Genomic DNA, 20,629 nt, shown 5'->3' on the forward strand with positions numbered 1-20,629 from the left:
GTTCAAGCTCTGGGGAGAGGTGTGGTTGGAGTGCAGCCTAGCCTCTGAAATTCATTCACCTCCATTATCTGTGCCCTCTTTATATTGTAGAATGGATTCTACAGCATTTGCTGACTAGCCAATGGCTTTGCATGTTTGGTCATTGAAAAATCATGGGCCAGAATTTTACGTCCCATGACCAGGTGCATGCCCCACCCGAACGCAGGAGATGACGTTGGGCGAGCGTCCCGATGTCATTGCGCACTGGCGTGATGTTCCGCTCGGTGGGCATGCGCAAAAGTCGGAAGAGTGCCCGTCGACAAATAAGCGGGCAATTAAGCCTATTAACAGCCCAATCGAAAGTGATTTTTCGTGGCCCACCAAACCTCACGGATGGCGGACGTGCCAATCGTCAGACGGGCTTTACATTTCTGATGAAACCTCATCCAAGGGCGGGATGAAATTTCCGTTAGGACCTAAATTAAAAGGAAATATCTGGGGACTGACTTTTTTTGAGTTCTGCTTTTAGGTGCTTGAATGTGCTGCATGAGCATTTTTTTTTGCAGTATTTGTGTGCTTTAGTTTATTATTTGGAGGTCTGCAATACAGAACAACTGTGTCCAACTATATCACCACATCTAAACAGGAAGTCACTGCGATAGGAAACTCTTTATTCTTGAAAAGCCAGTCGATTTGGGTAGAGCTTAAACTCCTTGTTGCATTCTAGCTTGGCAGAAACTAAAATCCCTGCTACTATATGATGCGCTCTTTTGAAAGTAGTCCTGAATTAAAAACCCCCTTTAATGGTAGACCTGCCTATTGTGTTGATTTTTGTCCCACCCTTTAGTTTTTTTGTGTGGGTCAGCTGGATGTGCAGCAAATGTGGAAAGCCAAGTTTGAGTCTCCGCACAGATATGGAATGGATGTGCTGTTCTCCATGCGACACACCTTACATAAACCCAGGGAGTTTTGGTGCAGATTGGCAGAGTCAAAGTCTTGGAATGCCCAATTGAGGTGGTGTACTGTTTGAATTTAACTAGCTAAAACTGTACCTATCAGCATGGAGCGCTGGTCAGCTTCCTGTTGCTCATCCAGCAACAGAAACACTACCTGTCAGGGTTTGGCTGCTAGAGTTATCTGAAGCTGTATAAGAAGAATTCAAGTCGTAAATGGCTTGTTTACTGTTCCCAGCTCGCATTAGGTAATCGTGCTGGCTGGCCAAGCATCTAGAGTGTCCTGCAATACTGCAGACCTGCCTGCTTCAGATATGGGATTACCAAATCTGCCAGAGTGTTCACCTAGTTCCAAACTTCCATCACCAGGTGTGTTCTCGTGAAGCCACCTCAGCCTCAAAGGTTTCTTGTTTGGCTATACCAACTCTATTCATGTGGCAGTGGAGTCCGCAAACAACAGTTTTAATTTTTCGGGGGCTACATGTTTATATTGTGCTTTATGGACCAACATTATGTTTCACGTAGGTATATGTATATGAGATTTTCTGTGGTCTGGCAGTTGGCCTTTCAAAGCACGCGTGCTGTTTTTTATGATGGTGCAGTTCTGTTTCTGGTCACTTACAAGTTATTTACCGTCTTATTTGACCGTAACAGTATCCTATTTATTTTCCAAGGTTCACCCTGTGATGAATGCCCTCTTCCCTCACCACATTCGCCAGTACAAACGGAACAAAACTTGCTGACCAACCATTCTCACAGTTGCCACTACTCTAACCGGGTCTAAGTCCAAGTGAAGACCATCAACATGCTGGTTATTGATGATGTAGCCTGGGCTCAGAGGCAGATTTTAAATGTAACAATCATTCCATTCTCAGTACATATTACCTGAGAGCCTTGTGCTTGGGGCCTCTTCTGAATGCTCTTAAACTTTCCTGTTCCCCAGAATGTCGAACCAATAGAACTGCTGCCTGTGGTGTGATGATTACTTCTGGGTGTGAGGGGGGGGGTGCTACGGGCAAGCTAATGGTGCAAGTGATACTCGGGAGTGGTAAGAACTCGATCAGGGCCTGCATTTTAAATTCCATCGCTGCAAACTGATTACTTGCGAATCGGAGAGATAATACAGAATAAGTTCGACGCCAAATCTTTGTGCTAGCTAAAAAGCTGGGACAGGAATCTAAATATTTTAAATTTCCAATTGAGATGTTTTAAAAATAAAAGCAAACAGAAAAAAATCAGTAAGAAAGGGCTCGATAAATTCAGACACTGAAATCCAGGTGGGCTTGACCCTGCATTCTCTCCCTTTATATGATGATTCCTTGTACAAAGGTCACCCTATAGATAACTGTTGTTTTAATGTTGATGATACTTTGAATCCTCTTTGTAATATCTAGAGGATTGTTCCAGGTATCGTGCAAAGTGCCACACAGGTTTGACCTGATATCGAGGCTGTTTTGTGAGAGTATGTATATATAAATATGAAGAATTTAGTCAAATTATCTCTTATATCGGGACCAAGCCCCACCACATTGACATCTGGATTCCTGCGCCGTCAGATTTTCCAGCTTGATTACTGTGGACTGTCACAAATGATCCATCTGAGTGTCTGCGATCACACCTTATCTGTTTTTTAGAACCTTTAAACCCAAATGGGTAATTGGATCAACATTGCTTTGTCCTTACTTGAAATGCTTCATGAACCTCTACTGCAAGAGCCAGAATGTTGTGTGATAAATGGATAGTTTTGAAGTCCAGCTTCTAATGCTCCCTCAGACCGAGGAGCCATTTTAACAGTTGTTTGAAATTGTGCTGCTATAGGAATTATTCAAACTTGCCAACCAGTACCATTTGATTAACTCAGTGAATTTTTTCAGTTCAAAGATTTTAGACAGAAAAATAGTGGCTTTTATTGGGCCTTTTGTACTTTTCCTTTTTATGGATCTCCAGTAGAACACACCGTTTAAGAATGCTGATAGGCCGAAATCCTTGTAGCTGAATGTTGGATAAAGTATGAGAAGAATATGATTGGCTGCTGCAGAGCCCCTAGATTTTCATCTGCTCCTTTATAATACAGGTGATAAAAGAGAGGTTAACCATTGTTTTGGTGCTCTTCATTAGATCAGATGTTGACTTTAGTGACATTTGTTACATTCCGTTTTTAATTATTTGATATTTGCTTCCATGAGAATTAATCCTTTCCTAAAGCTAGATGATGCCTAGCTCAGGAATATTTTTACATTGTTAAGCATGGTTTTAATTCTAATCAGTTGATGAAATTGCATGTTTGCAGGTTTGAAATACTAAGAAGGGCTAAATCATAGAGTTATACAGATAAAAATCAGTCTTAACTTCCTTTCCAATTTGTACATGCAAGCACATACAATGTGGTGTAACCGGGATTACTATTTCCTACTCTGTTTCTCTTTAGTAGGATCAATTTTGGGGAAAGAAACATCAGTAATATGAGGGGTTTCATTCATGGCCTACTCCAGTTTCTCTACTTACTCAAACTGACTTCTTTCCTACCAAAACCTTGTTCTGAGATTGCAGTGCAGTCCTTCTGGAAAGCAGCTGTCATCACCTCCGCTCTGTGAAATGCTGGATCGGACTTCTTGCTTGCAAATTAGGGAATCAGATATCTTCTATGATGGTGACTCACTTACCATGATGTGACTCAGCTGATGGATCTGAATAGACTGCTGTCATATTGGCACTGTGACCATCTGTCAGTTCTGATACAGCTACAAGTACACACTGGGTAAAGGGGCCCAATGCACTTTATGTTTGGAACTCTACAGTTCTGGCAAATCCCAGTGCCATCTCCTACATTAGGTAATGCTATTAACTGGGGAAATTGGATTCTCGCCACAGCAAAAGAGCTGGTGCTTAAGAACCGAGAGAATCCTGTCGATAATGGAGGACTCCGTTTTGAGTTTGTTTTGTGTTCTAAAACCTATAAATCCAGGAGTTTCTCTGGCCTAGGTTGGCATTCAGTAACACTGCCAGCGTGACTCAGTTGCACTTCAACTAAAGCACCAGCCATACATCAGCCTGCCTCAACAATATGTCAGTCACACTACTGCTTTACCACAGTGCTCAGGGGCTAAGAAAAAGAAGGACTCCAATAACTATTGAAAAGAAAATGTGAAATATTTTTTGTTTAGATGAGTTAAACCTATGGATACAGTTTTATGAGTTGGTGCTTGCCCTCTAATGCTCCAAATAAGTGAAATGTGAATCTCATTATTGAGTGAGGCTCCTTCTCTACAATTCTGTGGTGATCTGACATTAGTATTGCTGAGAAAGAGACATGCTGTCAAAGCTTTTCGCCTTGCACTCCTCAGGACAGATGCAAGAATAGCAAATTTCAAAGGGGAAAGTAATTTATACTGCATGAGAAAAGGGGTGCTGATTGGTTGGCAAATGATTGCTGAGACATTGCCATGGTGAATGCACCATGGAGCTATTGACCCTCCATGCTTTTGTTCATTCAAAAAAGGTGTGATGTCTGGACATATTCCTTTTACCTGGAGAGGACAGATCCCTGCATGTGAATGTATGTAACTTCTAGCAAGCGTAAGTACCATTCGGCCATGGCAACATCTTGTCCAATCAGAGCTGACTTATCAGCCAATCAGCGCCCTTTTCTTATACAGTATAAATTGTTCCCTTTGAAATTTGGCTTTCTTGTCTGTCCTGATGAGTGCAAGATGAAAAACTTTGACAGCATGTCTTTTTTGTTCAGCAATATTCAAGTTCTGTACTACCAAGCAACTATTCGATCTAACATTGTAGAGTTCATGAGCCAATGACAGCAAACAGCTGATTTTGGAAGTATAAATTTTTTTTTTAAAAAGCCCTAAGGTTAAGATAAAACAGTGAAGTTTTCTACAGTGCATACTCTCTCGGTTTGCTGCCATAAGCTATTAGTCATTAGCTGAGGGGAAACCTGAAATTTCAGAATGTTTGACATTTTATCGAATGGTTAACACCATCTTTTAGCCTTGTGCCCCTCAGCTGGTCAGCAAATAAAGTTAAAATTCAGTAATGTTACACACAATTTGTCACGCTGGCATGAGGTGCATAAGTGGAGATTCTGACCATCGTTAGTAAGGGTAACTAATGGGGAAATTCGAATGGGTGTATTCTCTAGCACAAGTCAGATAAACTGTTTACTTAGGAAATTTGGACTTCAGGATTGATGTTGTAATGTAGACTTCATCTAATTTCCCACCCACGTTAAAATTGGTATTTAAACCCTCTTTGATTTTTGTCCTAATTAAATGACTTAATTTGGGTACAAAAGTAAAGCGATCGTTGGGTTTGAGCTTGAGTAACCTTTAAATTACGTCTCACCAGAATATCATTGTAAACAGCTCAGCTGTGTGATCTTCCCTATATGCTGAGGTGCCTGGCAATCTCCCACATTTAACTACTTCTACATCCTTTATTGAGGGATAACCTGTCATTTAGTCAGCCTGCTCTAAGAAAACAGAAACTGAGTACTTCAATCGCAACTGAAATATTCTTCCATTGTTCAGATGCTGAGCATGGTCGCTGGTTATGCCAATTAGTACTAACCAGTATTGTACTGTTGGAATTTAGTCTTACAACACTCTAGGTTAAGAAGCATTCATCCTGTTTCATTTAATCACCAAGTGCTGTGACATCAATGTGTCTGGGACTCTTTGGTTTTACAGCTTCAGTCATGGCTTGTCCTATTTTACTTTGGTAGATTGGACTCATGGTTTTTTTAACCGCCTGCTATGTACTGGTAACCAATTGCTTGTATTCGAGTGAATTTCTGGGCACATTGTAAGATGTTAAGATGATACAAAATTAACGTGATATTTGACTTTGTGGTAGATTTTGAATTCCGTAGAAATGAAATGAAAAAACTGGATTGCTGGGAACCTGCGATATAGCAGAACATTCTGAAAATACACTGCAGGCCCACAGCATCTGTGATAAGGAAAGGTGGATGAATGTTTCTGTTGACAACACTTCTTCAGAAGCCAGTGTTATGTCTGCAAAGATTTTACACCTCAGGTGTTAATCGGGCCTTTCTGTTCTGTTGGGTCTGCTGTATATTTTCTGATTTTTATTCTTATCAATTAACAGTCACTGGGGCTATAAACTGCAGATTAGTGTCTTTCTTCAGTCCAATGTTTCCCAACTCTGCTAAACTGTTTTCCTTTGTGACTTGTCTACATTTTGGACCAGTCATGGGGGAAATAGTGGTAATGTCACTGCAGTAGTAATCCAGAGGCCCAGGCTAATGCCCTGGGGACATGGGTTCAAATCCCACAAAGGCAGCTGGTGGAATTTAAATTTTGTTACTAAAACTCTGGAATATAAAGCTAATATCAGTAATGGTGACCATGACAACTATCATTAATTGTTGTGAAAACCCATCTGGTTCACTAATGTCCTTTAGGGAAGGAAATCTGCCATCCTTACCTGGCGTGGCCTACATGTGACTCCAGACCCACCAGAATGTGGTTGACTCTTAACTGCCCTCTGAAATAGCCTAGCAAGTCATTCAGTTCAAGGGCAATTGGGGGTGGGCAACAAGTGATGGCCCTGCCAGCGACACCCACTTCCCATGAAAGAATAAAAAGAAAAAAATGTTGTTGGGTGCCCAGTGGTTTCGAAAACATCAATAAAAAAGTTTGCTTTTTACTTTTATTCATTCACAAGACATCACCTGGTGAGGCCAACATTTAGTGCCCATCCCTCGTTCCCCTAACAACGTAGTGATGAGACTTGAGCTGCTGTAATGGTTTTGATACATCTGAGTGGCTTGTCAGGCCATGTTAGCAGGCAGATTGATGAGGGCCTAAGGTCACATATATAGCCAGAGTGGTTAAGGGTAGCAGGTGTCCTTCCCTAAATGATTTTACTGAACCGGTTGTGTTTCTATGACAACCTGATAGCTTTGTGATCATTTTTATTTTAACTGCTGGCAGTTTTTTATTTGCAGATTTTTTTTAATGTAAAGTCAAATTTCAATTCTCAAACTGTCATGGCTAGATTTGAACTTGCATTCTCTGGATTACTAGCCCAGTAATAGAACCACTGAACTACCTTATGCGCCCCTTCTGTGGCCTGGCTTAGAAACTTTGTTTATTTAGAATTGGCAAAGCGAATATAAGAATTCAGATCCATTCCACCCATCCCAAAACTCCAATATCTTGTCCCATTCTTTTACTCTTGAGGCATGGGAAAAACTGGTCACCTTGGAAGTAGTTTCAATGGAAAGTATAGTCAAGAATTCCCTTTCTTCCCACCTTGGGGCATAGCAAAGGATTGAACTAACTTGTGAAAGTGCGATCTGCCTTTTGAAGGTGACTTCTGTTTCAGATCCATGGCATTAAGCCAATGTGTGCCAGGCTGCAGGGCTAAGCCAATACTAGAAAATGCAGCAGTATTATTCCAAAGACCACTGTTGCTGTTCGTTAGCAAGCCTCGATTAAAGTACCTTTCAGAGACTGTTATCATCGAATCTAAAATGTGGTGATTTACTTCAGTAAATAACATGGTATTGTGCTATTGAATTATTGAAATTCAGCCTTGAGCCACCCCTCCCTAGCTTAAAACAAAAAGTGAGTGCAGTTGATAGCAATAGATGTTAGTGCGAATAAAACTACAGGTAAAAATAATAACGCCATTGATTTAGGATATTGGGCAGGATTTCAGTTTTAGGTTGGGATCAAATGCAGTTCCCAACACCACACCAGGTTGGGAGCACTAACCCGACATTGATTTTTGCTGAATTGGTCAATTATTGACCAGAGGCCATCTAATTGGCTGGGGAGGGGGTGTGTGTGTGGGGGTGGTGGGTGGGCAGCTCTCTAAGCTGGAGGGCCAATAAGAAGCCTTCTAGCATGGAAGGTATATTTACCACAGCTGCCGGACCACCCTGACACAGGGTGACTTGCAGATATAGCTGTGGCCAGGTAGGCCGGTGGGGAGATGGAGAGCCTCGAGGTGATCCTGGTGTGCTGGGCCCTCTGTCTGCTACAGGGAGGCTGCCTCTGGGCATCTCCCATGTTCCTGACACTGCAGGGAGGGCCCGCTGCTTGCTGGCAGGTAGCTGTTCCACGCCCGACCTAGCCTCCAGAAAATGGCCAAGAGCTGGGACTGTGGCAGGGAACCAGCATGCCGACTGGCACCAGGAAATGCCTGCCCACCTCCATTCTCACCCCCTATCAGGGCCTAAATCCTGCGCATTTAAGCCATTACCATTTAATGCAGTACGGAAAGCAATGGTAACTAGGGGCAAAATGCGAATGGTAAAGTCAGTTCATTATCTTGAGGTTCAGGTGGAGCAATACTCTGGAAGATCGATTCGAGACAAGACAGGAAATAGCAATGATTAAATGGAATGCATTACCCGTCGCTCTAACAAGAAAATAATAGGGTCCCCAACATTAGTCTTTAGGGTATTTTAGTCGTTTATAAAAGAATTAAACAAGAGTTTAAAATGGAATGTAAAGGTTGGTTTGACCCTTTTATATTTCGTTCCATTTTCAGCTGTTGATCGGACTTTTAGAGACTGGCATTTGTGTTCACACCGTGTATGTGATAGAATATCCCAGTGCACCAAATGGGCGGGTTAAATATCATGCTCTCTGCATCATGGTAGATCCTCTGTACAGGCTGTTTGTGTTGTGTCATGTTGAGTAGAGTGGTGTGTATAACAATATAATGGTGTGGAAGGGTTTTGCTGACAATCAGTAGTTTGTATTCGGGGTGGGGGGTGGGTGGGTGCCGGGTCACGGCAGCTTCCTTGCTCACCAGTGTTCACAGTGACTGTCCTGTTAGCCCCAGTCCATCTCTACTTGTGAAACAGCTGGCAGTGCATTCACTTCTCCTTTCTGCCCACCGCTCAGTCTGAGGTATCATGTCCTGTGGTTATAACAGCTGGAGTCGCATTGTATTTTTTAAAAATTGTATGAACTTGGCAGCTCTTTGCATGATGGGCTGTAATATATTTCAGCAAATTTCCAGCTTTCTGTGTTAAAATACTTGAAGGAAGATGCTTGCTAAACATAACTTTAATTCCAAAAATACAATAATTCAAAAAACTGATTCATTGCAGCAAGGGCTGTTAAACATGGTTTGCTAATTGATTCCAATCCTACCCTTCAGTTTGTAGTATATCAGTTTATAAATGGCTATTTGGCTGTCAGCGGTGTTTCTAGCACTAGAGGAACAGGCACTAAACATTATGTAGTAACTTCACCTTAGTACTATGGCTGTACTGGTACCCAGAATGCATGGTCAGTTTTATGCAGTCTGATACCATTGCCAACATCTATGATATATTAATGTTCTTCCAAAAACCATGTTTCCTGTTGTAACATTTTTGTCTACTTTTGCACCTTATAAATTTCAGTGTGCACATTTATAATAGAAACCACCTATCTAATACGTACTATATGATGAGAATAGCTCATAAGGGGATGTCTTGTTTGCCTATCCATTCGATGGCCTCTTGTGATGCCAGGCAAAGAAATGAAGTGTGTCCCACCACAGGTCTTGGTGGGCAGGTTTATGGGATGGCCACAGTTGCACTTCAGGTTGTCCCTCATCTTCCACTTGTGGAGCAGCTGGCTATGTCACTCACACCCTATGCAGATTCAGTTGTGCGCTGTCTTCAAGGGAGATCGAAGCCAGGGACTTCTACTATTGGGTCAGTGATGACGGCTTGTTTATTTATGCTGCATGCATCCCACAATTCCGTCCATTTGGATAGTGCGTTGATACCAGCTGTATGAACATTAGCTGATGTTTCCCAAAAATGGTTGGTGCAATTTTAAGCGCTTGCCATGGTGGGTTGTTTCAAGTCTTTGTGAATAGAAAGGTCGTTGTTGCTCATGTTCTTTGTCCATCTCTCCGAGCACAATAGCATCACGGTGAATGGCAAGCTGGGCAGTGTAGGACCTCACTGGGAGCCACTCAGTTGGAGAGGGCAAAAGCATCCCTTACCCCATCCCCAGGGCAGTGCTTAATTGCTTTATGGCAGCATCAAGACCATGAGGCAGCAGTATAGAATGGAACCACAGTTCAATGCAAAGTGTTCTGGCCGTGCTCCCCCAAGACAGTCCATTGAGTCCCTGGACCAGGTTCACCCTGGTTTTTACTTCTTAGCCAGTGCTGATGAGATGAGGTGAATAGGTGAGGATCCTGTCCGTAGTGACATCCAGGTATTTTGGATGAAGGCATTGGTAAGTCGCCTCCTTCAGAAGAAAGGGTTGGATTCTTTCCCAATGCCTTCGTTGTTCTGATGGAATGCCGGAAAACTGTCTTCTCTGACTTAGGGTGGAGGTGCCAGGACTGCAGAAGTAGCATTTTCAGTAGGTCCAGGCCAATAAAGAGCATCTTACTCGCTTGCTCTAGCATTGATGCCTGCGTCAGCAGTACTATGTCATGGGCATAGATGAACTTGTGGGATCTGGTGCAGGGTGTGTTCACTCTATAGAAGATGTCGAAATAATCTAGCGTGAGTGCCCCCATGGCAGACTGTTGGTGAGCATCCATGTTCGTCTGGCCTTGTCACTGAGATAACAAAAGAACTTGCGAACGCTCGTTACATAATTGATAAACCGAAAAAGTTTGCAGCATTGAATTATTGCTGAAAGCTTCAGTAACGGACCTGCATGCCAGACTGTGTTACAAGCCAATAACAAGTCCATAAAGGCAGCTGCTCCTGAAACTCTGCCTCAATGTCGGTAGTGAGCGTAAGGACCTGATAGTTCATAAAACTGCAGCATTTTAATGGAATCTGTAGCACTGTTGTTTCACAACAAAAAAAAATGGATTAAATAAGTAAGCGGATGTACCTTTCCTGCATTTTTCCCTTGAGGATCTCATGTTTGTGCATTCTGAGACTATAATTAGTAATAGAAGAATTAAATTTCTTTGAAACTCATCAGTTTCATGTATCTTATAGGCACATTCTGTGAAGCATTCAAATGAACTCTTACTGTGTAAACAGCCACAAACTTCACACAAGGAGTTCTTACATTGCAATTAATTTGTTCAGATTACCATCCATGTATCAGTCCTATAACCTGGCAGCAGAAATGTAGACCTTTGTTTTCTTCTGAGATTCTCCCGCCATTATATAACTGCTCTTAGTACACATGTGAGGAGCTGACAAAGTGGCACTGCTGAAGGTCGATCAAACACGAGTGTAAAATTTACCTACATACTCAGTGTGTAACCCTTATACTAGTTGCCTCAGATGGAATTAAGTGATTATTGGGGATCAGTACTAAGGCCTCTACCATTCACATTATACATAAATGATTTGGAATTTTACTGATACAGGAAGCGATGGTGAACAAGCAGAGTAAGTACAAAGCTATTTGGAGTGATTAAGGACTGAGTTACCAAATGGGAGATACTTGATATTGCAAATAAACGGGGGAATTAAGCAGTGGCAATATAAGATGAATGATGGTAGATTGCCTTGGGAGGTGGGTTGATGAATGTGATGCAAAATGGAGTATAAGAGTAAAATAGGCTACAAGACTCTAAGTGTAGGGGGGGATAGACTGGAAATTCTGTGGGGTAGTGAGCTTTAAGAGTTCTGGGAATTCATACAGTTAGACACAATATTACCTGTACATTACTGAATCAACACATGTATTAAAAGTCACTCTCTGCTTGTTATTGGTACTCTTTTTATTCTTAATAGTTAAGCTTAATCTATTTTTTAAATAGGGAGAGGAGAAGAGGTTGTGGTATTTGTGTTATGTTGAGCAAACATCTTCCCTTGCAAGTTCTTGTATTGTGTTCTTTCTGCTAATTTTTATGAAGACTGCACTAAACTGTAAGCAGTTCTGAGCTCTCGGTATGGATGCAATGCATCGTGGGTAATATTGATTATGCTAATGGAAGCCATTGATTTGTATCTTTTTTGAAATTTGTTATCGATCAATAAAATTGTTTGTCTACCCTCCTGTTTGTATCTAAATGCACCGGTGTTGTGAGTCATTTAACATAAATGAGTACCCTTATGGTTTCAATCACCAAAACGGTACTGATGGTCGACTACTATGGTCATAGTGCTTCCTTGACCAGTCCAATTGAGCCTAGAAGTGATTAAAGTTAGCACAAGTGCACATGAGGGAGACCAATAACCCGTGAAAAATCACTCCTGTGTGTTTTTAAGAAGATATACTGTGAGGTCAATGGGATATTCTTTTAAAAAGATATTTTCAATTTATATACACAATCAAGTATGTATACAATAGACATGCATTTGAATGCATTGTTATGAACACAGTGAGGTGAATTGAATTATTATTGCTGTTCTCCCCTTTTGCCCATGAGAGCGATAGTTTAATTTCTAATTTGATTTGTTTCCCTTAGTATCCTTTCCTTTGTTGAAATGGGCCGTGGTGTGTTTCCCAAACCCCGGTTTATGAGGTCCAATGTTAAAAATAACCCCACAGAAAATTCTCTTAAGGCGAAACAAAACTAGGATTTATTAACATTCAAAACCTGAGGGATGGATCGCGACACACATTCATACTCACCAGCATTCAAGCCCGAAAGGCAGAGAAAGAAAGAGAATTACAAGTTGAGTTACTTAAAAAAAATCAAAAAGGTCTTAACATTAATTCACGTGAGTAGAGTCCAGTAAGACAATGCCCAATGAAGGTTCTTTCAGGTGGCTTTGCATGGCAGAATTCCCGGCCTTTGTTCTCGGAACTTGTTCAAGGCAGTTGAAGATGCAGCAAAGTATTCTTGTATTCTGGGAATTAGTTCACTATGTAAGCAAAACACAGGGTTCTTTCTGGAGATCAGACTTTGAGAGAGATGGAGGTCAGAGGCAGGCTGCTATCCTGGAGTTGGGTTTTCTCTTCTGAGGTTAAACCACAACTGAAGATAGAATTGTAAAGCTGTGTAATTAAAGCAATTAAAACAGCTCAAGTCTTGATCATGTGACAGAGTGGGTTTGGGTTGAACCATTCAGCTAATGATGTTCTTTAAGGACTCTCGTTGAAACCCCATAGTATTTTGAGCAGGTAACTGTAGAACCATTAGCACAATGTTAGAGATGAGTCACAAACAGCTCTGCCTTTGTCTAGAGCTGGCTGGGGCAGGCGTCTCGTCTACCAGGTCCTTTGTGTTGGCTTGGCTGGAATGTTCATACAATGCAAAGGGGCTGTCGCATTCCAGGAGGATGATGAGTTAGCCTTTGTCCATTGGAATGGCTTAGGATCTTCCACAACAATTAGCATGTGACCAGCTGTGGCCATTTTGTCAATCCAGCAATTGTCCATTTTGCTTAAAAAAAAGTGTAAACCTGAAAATGAAAGAGAAACGACCACTTTCAAGTTTTTTTTTCTTCATGCCTCATCGCCATGAGTATTCACTTCATTACAATAAATCATTTTCATCATCAAACACACTCCTACACTTTAGCAGCAGAATATTACACAACCTGCTATCAAAATAATGGTGAAGCTAATGGCTTTTGCTGTTGTTTATGCTCAAATGATATGGCAACGTCAAGCAAGGGCCAGATGCATTGTTACAAAGGTGAAGTCTCACTCCTTCAGGTCTTAATTTTTGTTGGAGGTTTAAAATTGTAAAATTTTAAATTTATATTTGCCTTTTTTCTCTCTCAATCGGATCTTTATCCCTCCCTCCTTCTCTTTCTGTACTTGATTTGACATTGAATTCACCCACTCTAATGTATGCTTCCTCCTCATTCCTTACACTCATTCTTTCCCAATCCTCCAATCTGATTGGTTACAGAAATGCACATTTGCTTGCCTTGTTCACTCAGGTCTCAGTTGCCCTGTTTCTTCACTGACATAATGCCAGCTCACACTTTCAGCAGTTTGCCACACAAATTAAAAAACGTCTTATAAACGTGCAAGGGCAAGTCCAACTAACAGGTGCCAAACTGCAGCAAATTATGCCCCTTAACGTTTTACATAATATAATTTTCTTGTCCTTTATGAAAAGCATATCGTTTGACTAGCAAGGAAAGTGTGGGTGATTTGCTAGTTTTATATATGTATTATTTGTTTTTGACTTCAAACTATTTAATAAACTTAACGATTATATTGTAGTCATTAATACTTCACCGAGAACGTAATCATCCATTAGCTGGTTGTAGCATACCAGCCATAAATATCCAAAGCATTAAACTGACCCTAAACATATTAATGAACAGCCTCTTTGAATGCGAACATGGTGCTTTATAGAATCACAAAAGGTCACTCAGCCCATCGTGTCTGTGCCAGCTCTTTAAAAGAGCTACCAATTAGTACCACTGTCCTGCTCTTTCACCATAATTAAGTGGCCACCAGAAGGATATAGGCCATTCCTGACCTTGAGAGTCAACTCATTCTGCTTAACCCATCTTTCTACATCAGTGGCACTGAATAAATGCATTATGCTGCTATTGATTTTGTTTATTTGTACTTACAGCAAACACTTTCTATTGTCATCAAAGTTTTCTTCACCTAGGGCAGATAATCCCACCGAATTTTGAGACCTTCTTTTCCTGGGTTCTTTGATGCCTGATTTCCATGTGGCTTATTGCCTCTTGAACACTGTTGCATCGGAGTCCTGAATGAAATCAATCCAGCTAGCCAACAACTTCCATGGACTAAAAAAACTGAAGTAGCAATGTGACCAATGTATCAGTTTACTATTGATGGTTGGACAGGCAGATTGCCTGTGACTGAACCTCTTTCAATGCTCTCTGGAACTAAACTAGTCGAGAGCCTAAAGTCGAATGATGCAGTCGCTAGGCTGCCTTGCAGCCATACTACTCAGAACATTTCACAGAGTTCTTAATGTCACTATCTTTTGTCATCTAGTTAGTATGATTTAAAAAAAACCACAGGATGTGGGCATCACTGGCTGGGCCAGCATTTATTGCCCATCCCCAGTTGCCCTTGAGAAGGTGGTGGTGAACTGCCTTCTTGAACCGTTGCAGTCCATGTGGTGTAGGTACACCCACAGTGCTGTTAGGGAGGGAGTTCCAGGATTTTGACCCAGCTACAGTGAAGGAACAGCGATATATTTCCTAGTCAGGATGGTGTGTGGCTTGGAGGGGAAGTTGCAAGTGGTGGTGTTCCCCTGCATCTGCTGCCCTGGTCCTTCCAGGTGGCAAGGGTTGTGGGTTTGAAAGGTGCTGTCAGAGGAGGCTTAACGAGTTGCTGTTGCGAATCTTGTATATCGTGCATATCATGGCCACTCTGTGTCACTGGTGGAGGGAGTGAATGTTTAAGGTGGTGGGTGGGTTGCCAATCAAGCAGGCTGCTTCATCCTGCTTTTTCAAGCTTCTTGAGAGTTGTTGGAGCTGCACTTATCTAGGCAAGTGGAGAGTATTACATCACACTCTTGACTTGTGCCTTGTAGATGGTGAACAGACAAAGGTATGTAACTCACCACAGAATTCCCACCTCTGACCTGTTCATAGTCACAGTATTTATACAGCTGGCCCAGTTTAGTTTCTGGTCAAGTGTAACCCACAGGACGTTGATAGTGGGGGATCCAGCAATGGTAATGCCATTGAATGTCTTGGGGCGATGGTTAGATTCTCTTTTGTTGGAGATGATCATTGCCCAGCACTTGTGTAGCACGAATGTTTCTTGCCACTTATCAGCCCAAGCCTGAATGTTGTCTAGATCTTGCTGAACATGGACATGAACTACTTCAGTATCTGAGGAGTTGCTAAAGTGGATATGTTTGTTTGTGTGTCTCACCCCGTAGCCTGTCCCCCAAATGCAGTGATTTCCTACCATCACCTCCCAGTTACTCCATATGTTATTTGCAGAGCAGCTAAGTTATTCTATTTTCCTCCCTTACAGTCTTGCAAATGAACTATAAAACCCCGTCTTCTCTCTTCCCCTCACCCTCCCCCCCCCACCCCACCTCCATGTATACCTCTGCTTAAGTGGTTATTTTCCTGTTCATTCCACCTCACATCCTTTGGTTCTGTTTTCCACATGCTGTTGCTGTATTCGGTGTGCTTTTATGTCTAAATTGATCAGTCTTTCATGAACTATTTTATTTACATAAAGGGAATGTTTTGTCTAAACTGGTTTTAATTTGCATCAGAGTCCCTGCAAATACATTGATAACAGAAGTCCACTGCCTTCCATCCTCTTCATCCGATTCATCTCATTGCTGCCTACTGCTTTCAATCACGAAACAAATCTCAAGCAGCGCATTTAAATCCATCATATATGTCAAAAAAAAACGTTTGGAATTCCACTAAAGGAGCCATGTGCCTATTTCCGTCATATTGTAGGTTGTTTACTGAGCATCAGCCACTTCTTCAGCATTCTTATCCACCCTAATTTTAAAGCGTTTTTGTATCCAGTTCATCTGGGAAATGCTAATAGTTTGCTGGTGGTGGTGGGAGTAATGGGTTAATGCAGTTGCTGTCCATGAATGCAAAATAATGAACAGTAATGGACCATATTTTAAATCCCTGAGAAAGGGAGGAATAGAAGGTAAACTCAGGCTGTGTGGAGAAAAGCCTCAGAAATCCAAGGATTTGAGATGAATTGCAAATGAAGGTGAATGCAATGTAAACACTAGTCGCTATAAGCCTGTATTTTTGGGATGTATCGCATTTCATTCATCTGAAAGCAGCAGAAAACCAGAACCTCCCAAGCAACACAACAGTTCTAAGGTACTGAAATAAAGGAAGATCCCTGAACATTTGTTGAGTACAATCATGGAAAATGTTTGCAGTAAGAAGTTGCATCTTTCAGCATTCCATGGTGCACCAATTCACTTGCCAGTTAATGTGATTGATGTAGCTGTTGAAATGCCACCTGTCATGCCCTAGAGCTGGAGGTAAAATTTCACTGATATTTTCAGGTACGCCACATCAAAGATGCCTTCTGCCTGCGAGCCTCTTCAGTACAGTAAATGCAGTAGTTGCATTATCTTTGTTTTGCCAGCAATAACAGAGCATTGGCTGGGCCAGGCTGCATGGAAGGTTGACACCGTGCTAATAAACTGTCGAAGTCACTAAAGTCCATTCTTGTCCTGACCCCCTCTCTGTTGTGCTTTTTAAAAAAAATTATGTGGCTCAAGCGTGTGTTTTTAAGGTAGGTCATGCAAATTGTGAATTGACTAAAGCTGACCCCAGAGTTTTTAAGAGCTGCCTCCCCAATGTGTTATACCATTAAACTTCCAGAGAATACAAAGTAGGTTTGACCAAAGCAACTTACATAAAAATGATAATGATTACATGTGAAATCTTAGTGGTTGAACATGAAAAGATCTCCATTGGTAAAAATAGGGAAAAGAGGTTTGGGGAATGATAATTGACTATACTCTGAAAGCATTTGGTCAGGGTGAGGCAATTATTAATAGGGCTAATTGTCTTTTGTTGCAGCTAAAGTGCATTATATTACAGGCCAGAAGAAATTGTATAGATTAAAGTGATCCCAGTGCTATTATGATTGGACTATTGTTTATCCTGTATTGAAAAAGACATGGATGGGTCTCTCATAGACTCATAGATGTTTACAGCACAAAAGGAGGCCATTCAGCCCATTGTGTCCATGCCAGTCAACAAAGATCTGACTACACTAATCCCATTTTCCAGCACTTGGCGCATAGCCCTGGAGGCTATGGCAATGCAAGTGAATGTCAAAATACTTCTTAAATATTATGAGAATTTCTGATCCTTTCAGAGTTCCAGACTCCTGCCACCCTCTGGGTGAAAAAATTTCTCTTCAATTCCCCTCTTAGCCTTCTACCTCTTAACTTAAATCTATGCCCCCTGGTTATTGACCCCTCTAACTAATGGAAAAAGTACCTTCCTATCCACCCTATCTATGCCCCTCATAATCTTATACACCTCCATCAGGTCCCCCCTCAACCTTTGCTGCTCCATGGAAAACAACCCCAGCCTATCCAATCTTTCCTCATAGCTCAGACCCTCCAGCCCAGGCAGCATCTTGGTAAATCTCCACTGCACCCTCTCCAATGCAATCACATCCTTCCTGCAATGTGGTGACCAGAACTGCATGCAGTACTCCAGTTGTGGCCTAACCAGCATTTTATACTGTTCCAGCATAACCTCCCTGCTCTTGTATTCTATGCCTTGGTTAATAAAGGCAAGTATCCCATATGCCATCTTAACCACCTTATCTACCTGCCCTGCTACCTTCAGGGATCTGTGGATATGCACACCAAGGTTCCTCTGATCTTCAATACTTTCCAGGGTCCTACCATTCATAGTGTAACCCCTTGCCTTGTTAGCCCTCCCCAAGTGCATTACCTCACATTTTTCGTGGTTGAATTCCATTTGCCACTGCTCTGCCCACCTGACCAGTCCATTGATATCCTCCTGCAGCTTACGGTATCCTCCTCATTATTTACTACTACCAATTTTTGTGTCATCCACAAACTTCTTGATCATACCCCCTACATTTAAGTCTAAGTAATTTATGTGCACCACAAACAGCAAGGGCCCCAGCACCGAGCCCTGTGGAACCCCACTGGAAACAGACTTCCAGTCACAGAAACATTCCTCAACCACCACCTTCTGCTTCCTGCCTCTCAGCCAATTTTGGATCCAATGTGCCACTTTGCCTTGGATCCCATGGGCTCATACTTTCTTGACCAGTCTGCCAAAAGGGACCTTATCAAAAGCCTTGCTAAAGTCCATGTAAACCACATCAAATACATTACCTTCATCAATACTCCTGGTTACCTCCTCAAAAAATTCAGTCAAATTTGTCAAACACGACATTCCCTTAACAAATCCATGCTGACTATCCCTGATTAATCCGTGTCTCTCCAAGTGCAGATATATTCTGTCCCTCAGAATTCTTTCTAGTAACTTCCCCACCACCGAGGTTAGACTGACTGGCCTGTAATTTCCTGGTCTATCCCTTCCTTTTTTAATAATGGGACAATGCTAGCAGTCTTCCAGTCCTCTGGCACCTCAGCTGTAACCAGAGGGAATTTGAAAATTACTGCCAAGGCCCCTGATATCTCCTCCTTTGCCTCCCTCAACAGCCTGGGTTACATCTCAACTGGGCCTGTGGATTTATCCACTTTTAAGGCCGCTAAACCCACTAGTACCTCCTCTTTCTTTCTTTCTATGTTAATTTCTTCTAATGTTTCACAGTCCTCCGCCCTGATGTTTATACCTGCATTGTCCTTTTCCAGTGTGAAGACCGACACAAAGTATTCATTGAGGACTATACCCACTAATCTGGGTCCATTACCTCTATGGTCCCTAATTGGCCCCACTCTTTCCCTAGTTATTCTATTGCTCTTTATATATTTTTAAAAAGCCCTTTGGGTTTTCCTTTATTCTACCCACAAATGTTTTCTCATGTACTCTTCTAGCTTTCCTAATTTCCTTTTTAAGTTCCCCCTGCACTTTTTATACTCCTCTAGGGACTCTGCCATATTGAGCCCTCAGTATCTGCCATAAGCTTCTCTATTTTCTTAATCCTAACCTTTATGTCCCTTGACATCCAGGGTTCTCCGGGCTTGATAACCCCTCTCTCCACCCCCCCCACCTTTGTCTTTACGGGGACATATTTTCCCTGTACTCTCGCTATTTCCTCCTTGGATGCCTCCCACTGCTCTGACACGGTTTTATCTGCAAGTAGCTGCTCCCAGTCCACTTTCCCCAGTTTAGAACTTTTATTCCCAGCCCAACCTTATCCTTTTCTATAGCTATCCTAAATCTAACTGAATTATGGTCACTATCTCCAAAATGCTCCCCTACTGATATGCCTTCCACCTGCCCAGGCCCATTTCTGAATATTAAGTCCGGAACTGCCCCCTCCCTTGTTTGGCTTTCTATGTACTGGCTAAAGAAGTTCTCCTGGATGGAATTTAAGAATTTTGCTCCCTCCCTACTTTGCACACTCAAACTATCCCATTTAATACTTGAGTAGTTAAAATCCCCGGGTCAGAAAAGGCTCTACCAAAGTGTATATAATTTTAAAAGATTTGCAGCAGAATCCTGCTATACTCATCACTTAAAATGATCAGACTTTGTTTTCCAAAACCAGAACCCATGTACCATCACATTATTTCATTAATTTATGATGATTAGTGTAGTAATCACTTCAATCTCTCTGTTAAAAGATAACCATTCCAGTGAATATCACGCAGATAAACTGCAGTATAAAAGGGTTCCACTACATTAATTGAGAAGGTATGTATATAAAAGCAAAATGCTGCAGATGCTGAAAGTCTGAAATAAAAATAAAACATGCGGGAAATGGCAGAATCTGACAGCATCTGTGGAGAGTGAAATAGAGTTAATGTTTCTCCTCCCCTAAATAGACCGCCGGATGCTCCATTATCAGTGGGGTGTGAGATGTTGGTGGTGCCTACGACCTTTTCTGAAGGAGATGGCTTTTGGCTATTGTACATTGCCCAAACTTTTGAGGCACTAAAGGAAGGTTTATATAAGACTGGAGCACCATCAATGCTATAAATTGATAGCTGTCGAAATGAATAGATGGCCAATAGATATTATCGCGAGGATATTTAGAATTTCCCAAAGTCCAGCTGACATGCAACAAAAGGCAGTGCCCGCTGGTATCCCGTCTCGCTTCAGAGACTATAAATAATCTCCTTTGGTTTATCATCGTTTGGTTTTAAAGTTGAACAGTCATTAAATGGAAAAGCAATTTGACCAGACAATGGAATTCCTGGTC

At 41.8% G+C, this 20,629-nt stretch overlaps 1 protein-coding gene across 1 annotated transcript in view; it reads left to right on the forward strand.

Moving 5' to 3' along the window:
- LOC144681610 (calcium/calmodulin-dependent protein kinase type 1-like) overlaps positions 1–11,919 on the forward strand; it is a 205,855-nt gene extending 193,936 nt beyond the window's left edge. Inside the window, exon 12 of the mRNA XM_078543364.1 lies at positions 1,607–11,919. Coding sequence (XP_078399490.1) covers positions 1,607–1,716 — 110 coding nt within the window. The 3' untranslated portion in view covers positions 1,717–11,919. The remainder of the gene's footprint in view (positions 1–1,606) is intronic.
- Positions 11,920–20,629: the final 8,710 nt, after the last annotated feature.

This window comes from Cetorhinus maximus, chromosome 6 (genome assembly GCF_964194155.1).
Source record: "Cetorhinus maximus chromosome 6, sCetMax3.hap1.1, whole genome shotgun sequence".
Taxonomy (NCBI): domain Eukaryota; kingdom Metazoa; phylum Chordata; class Chondrichthyes; order Lamniformes; family Cetorhinidae; genus Cetorhinus; species Cetorhinus maximus.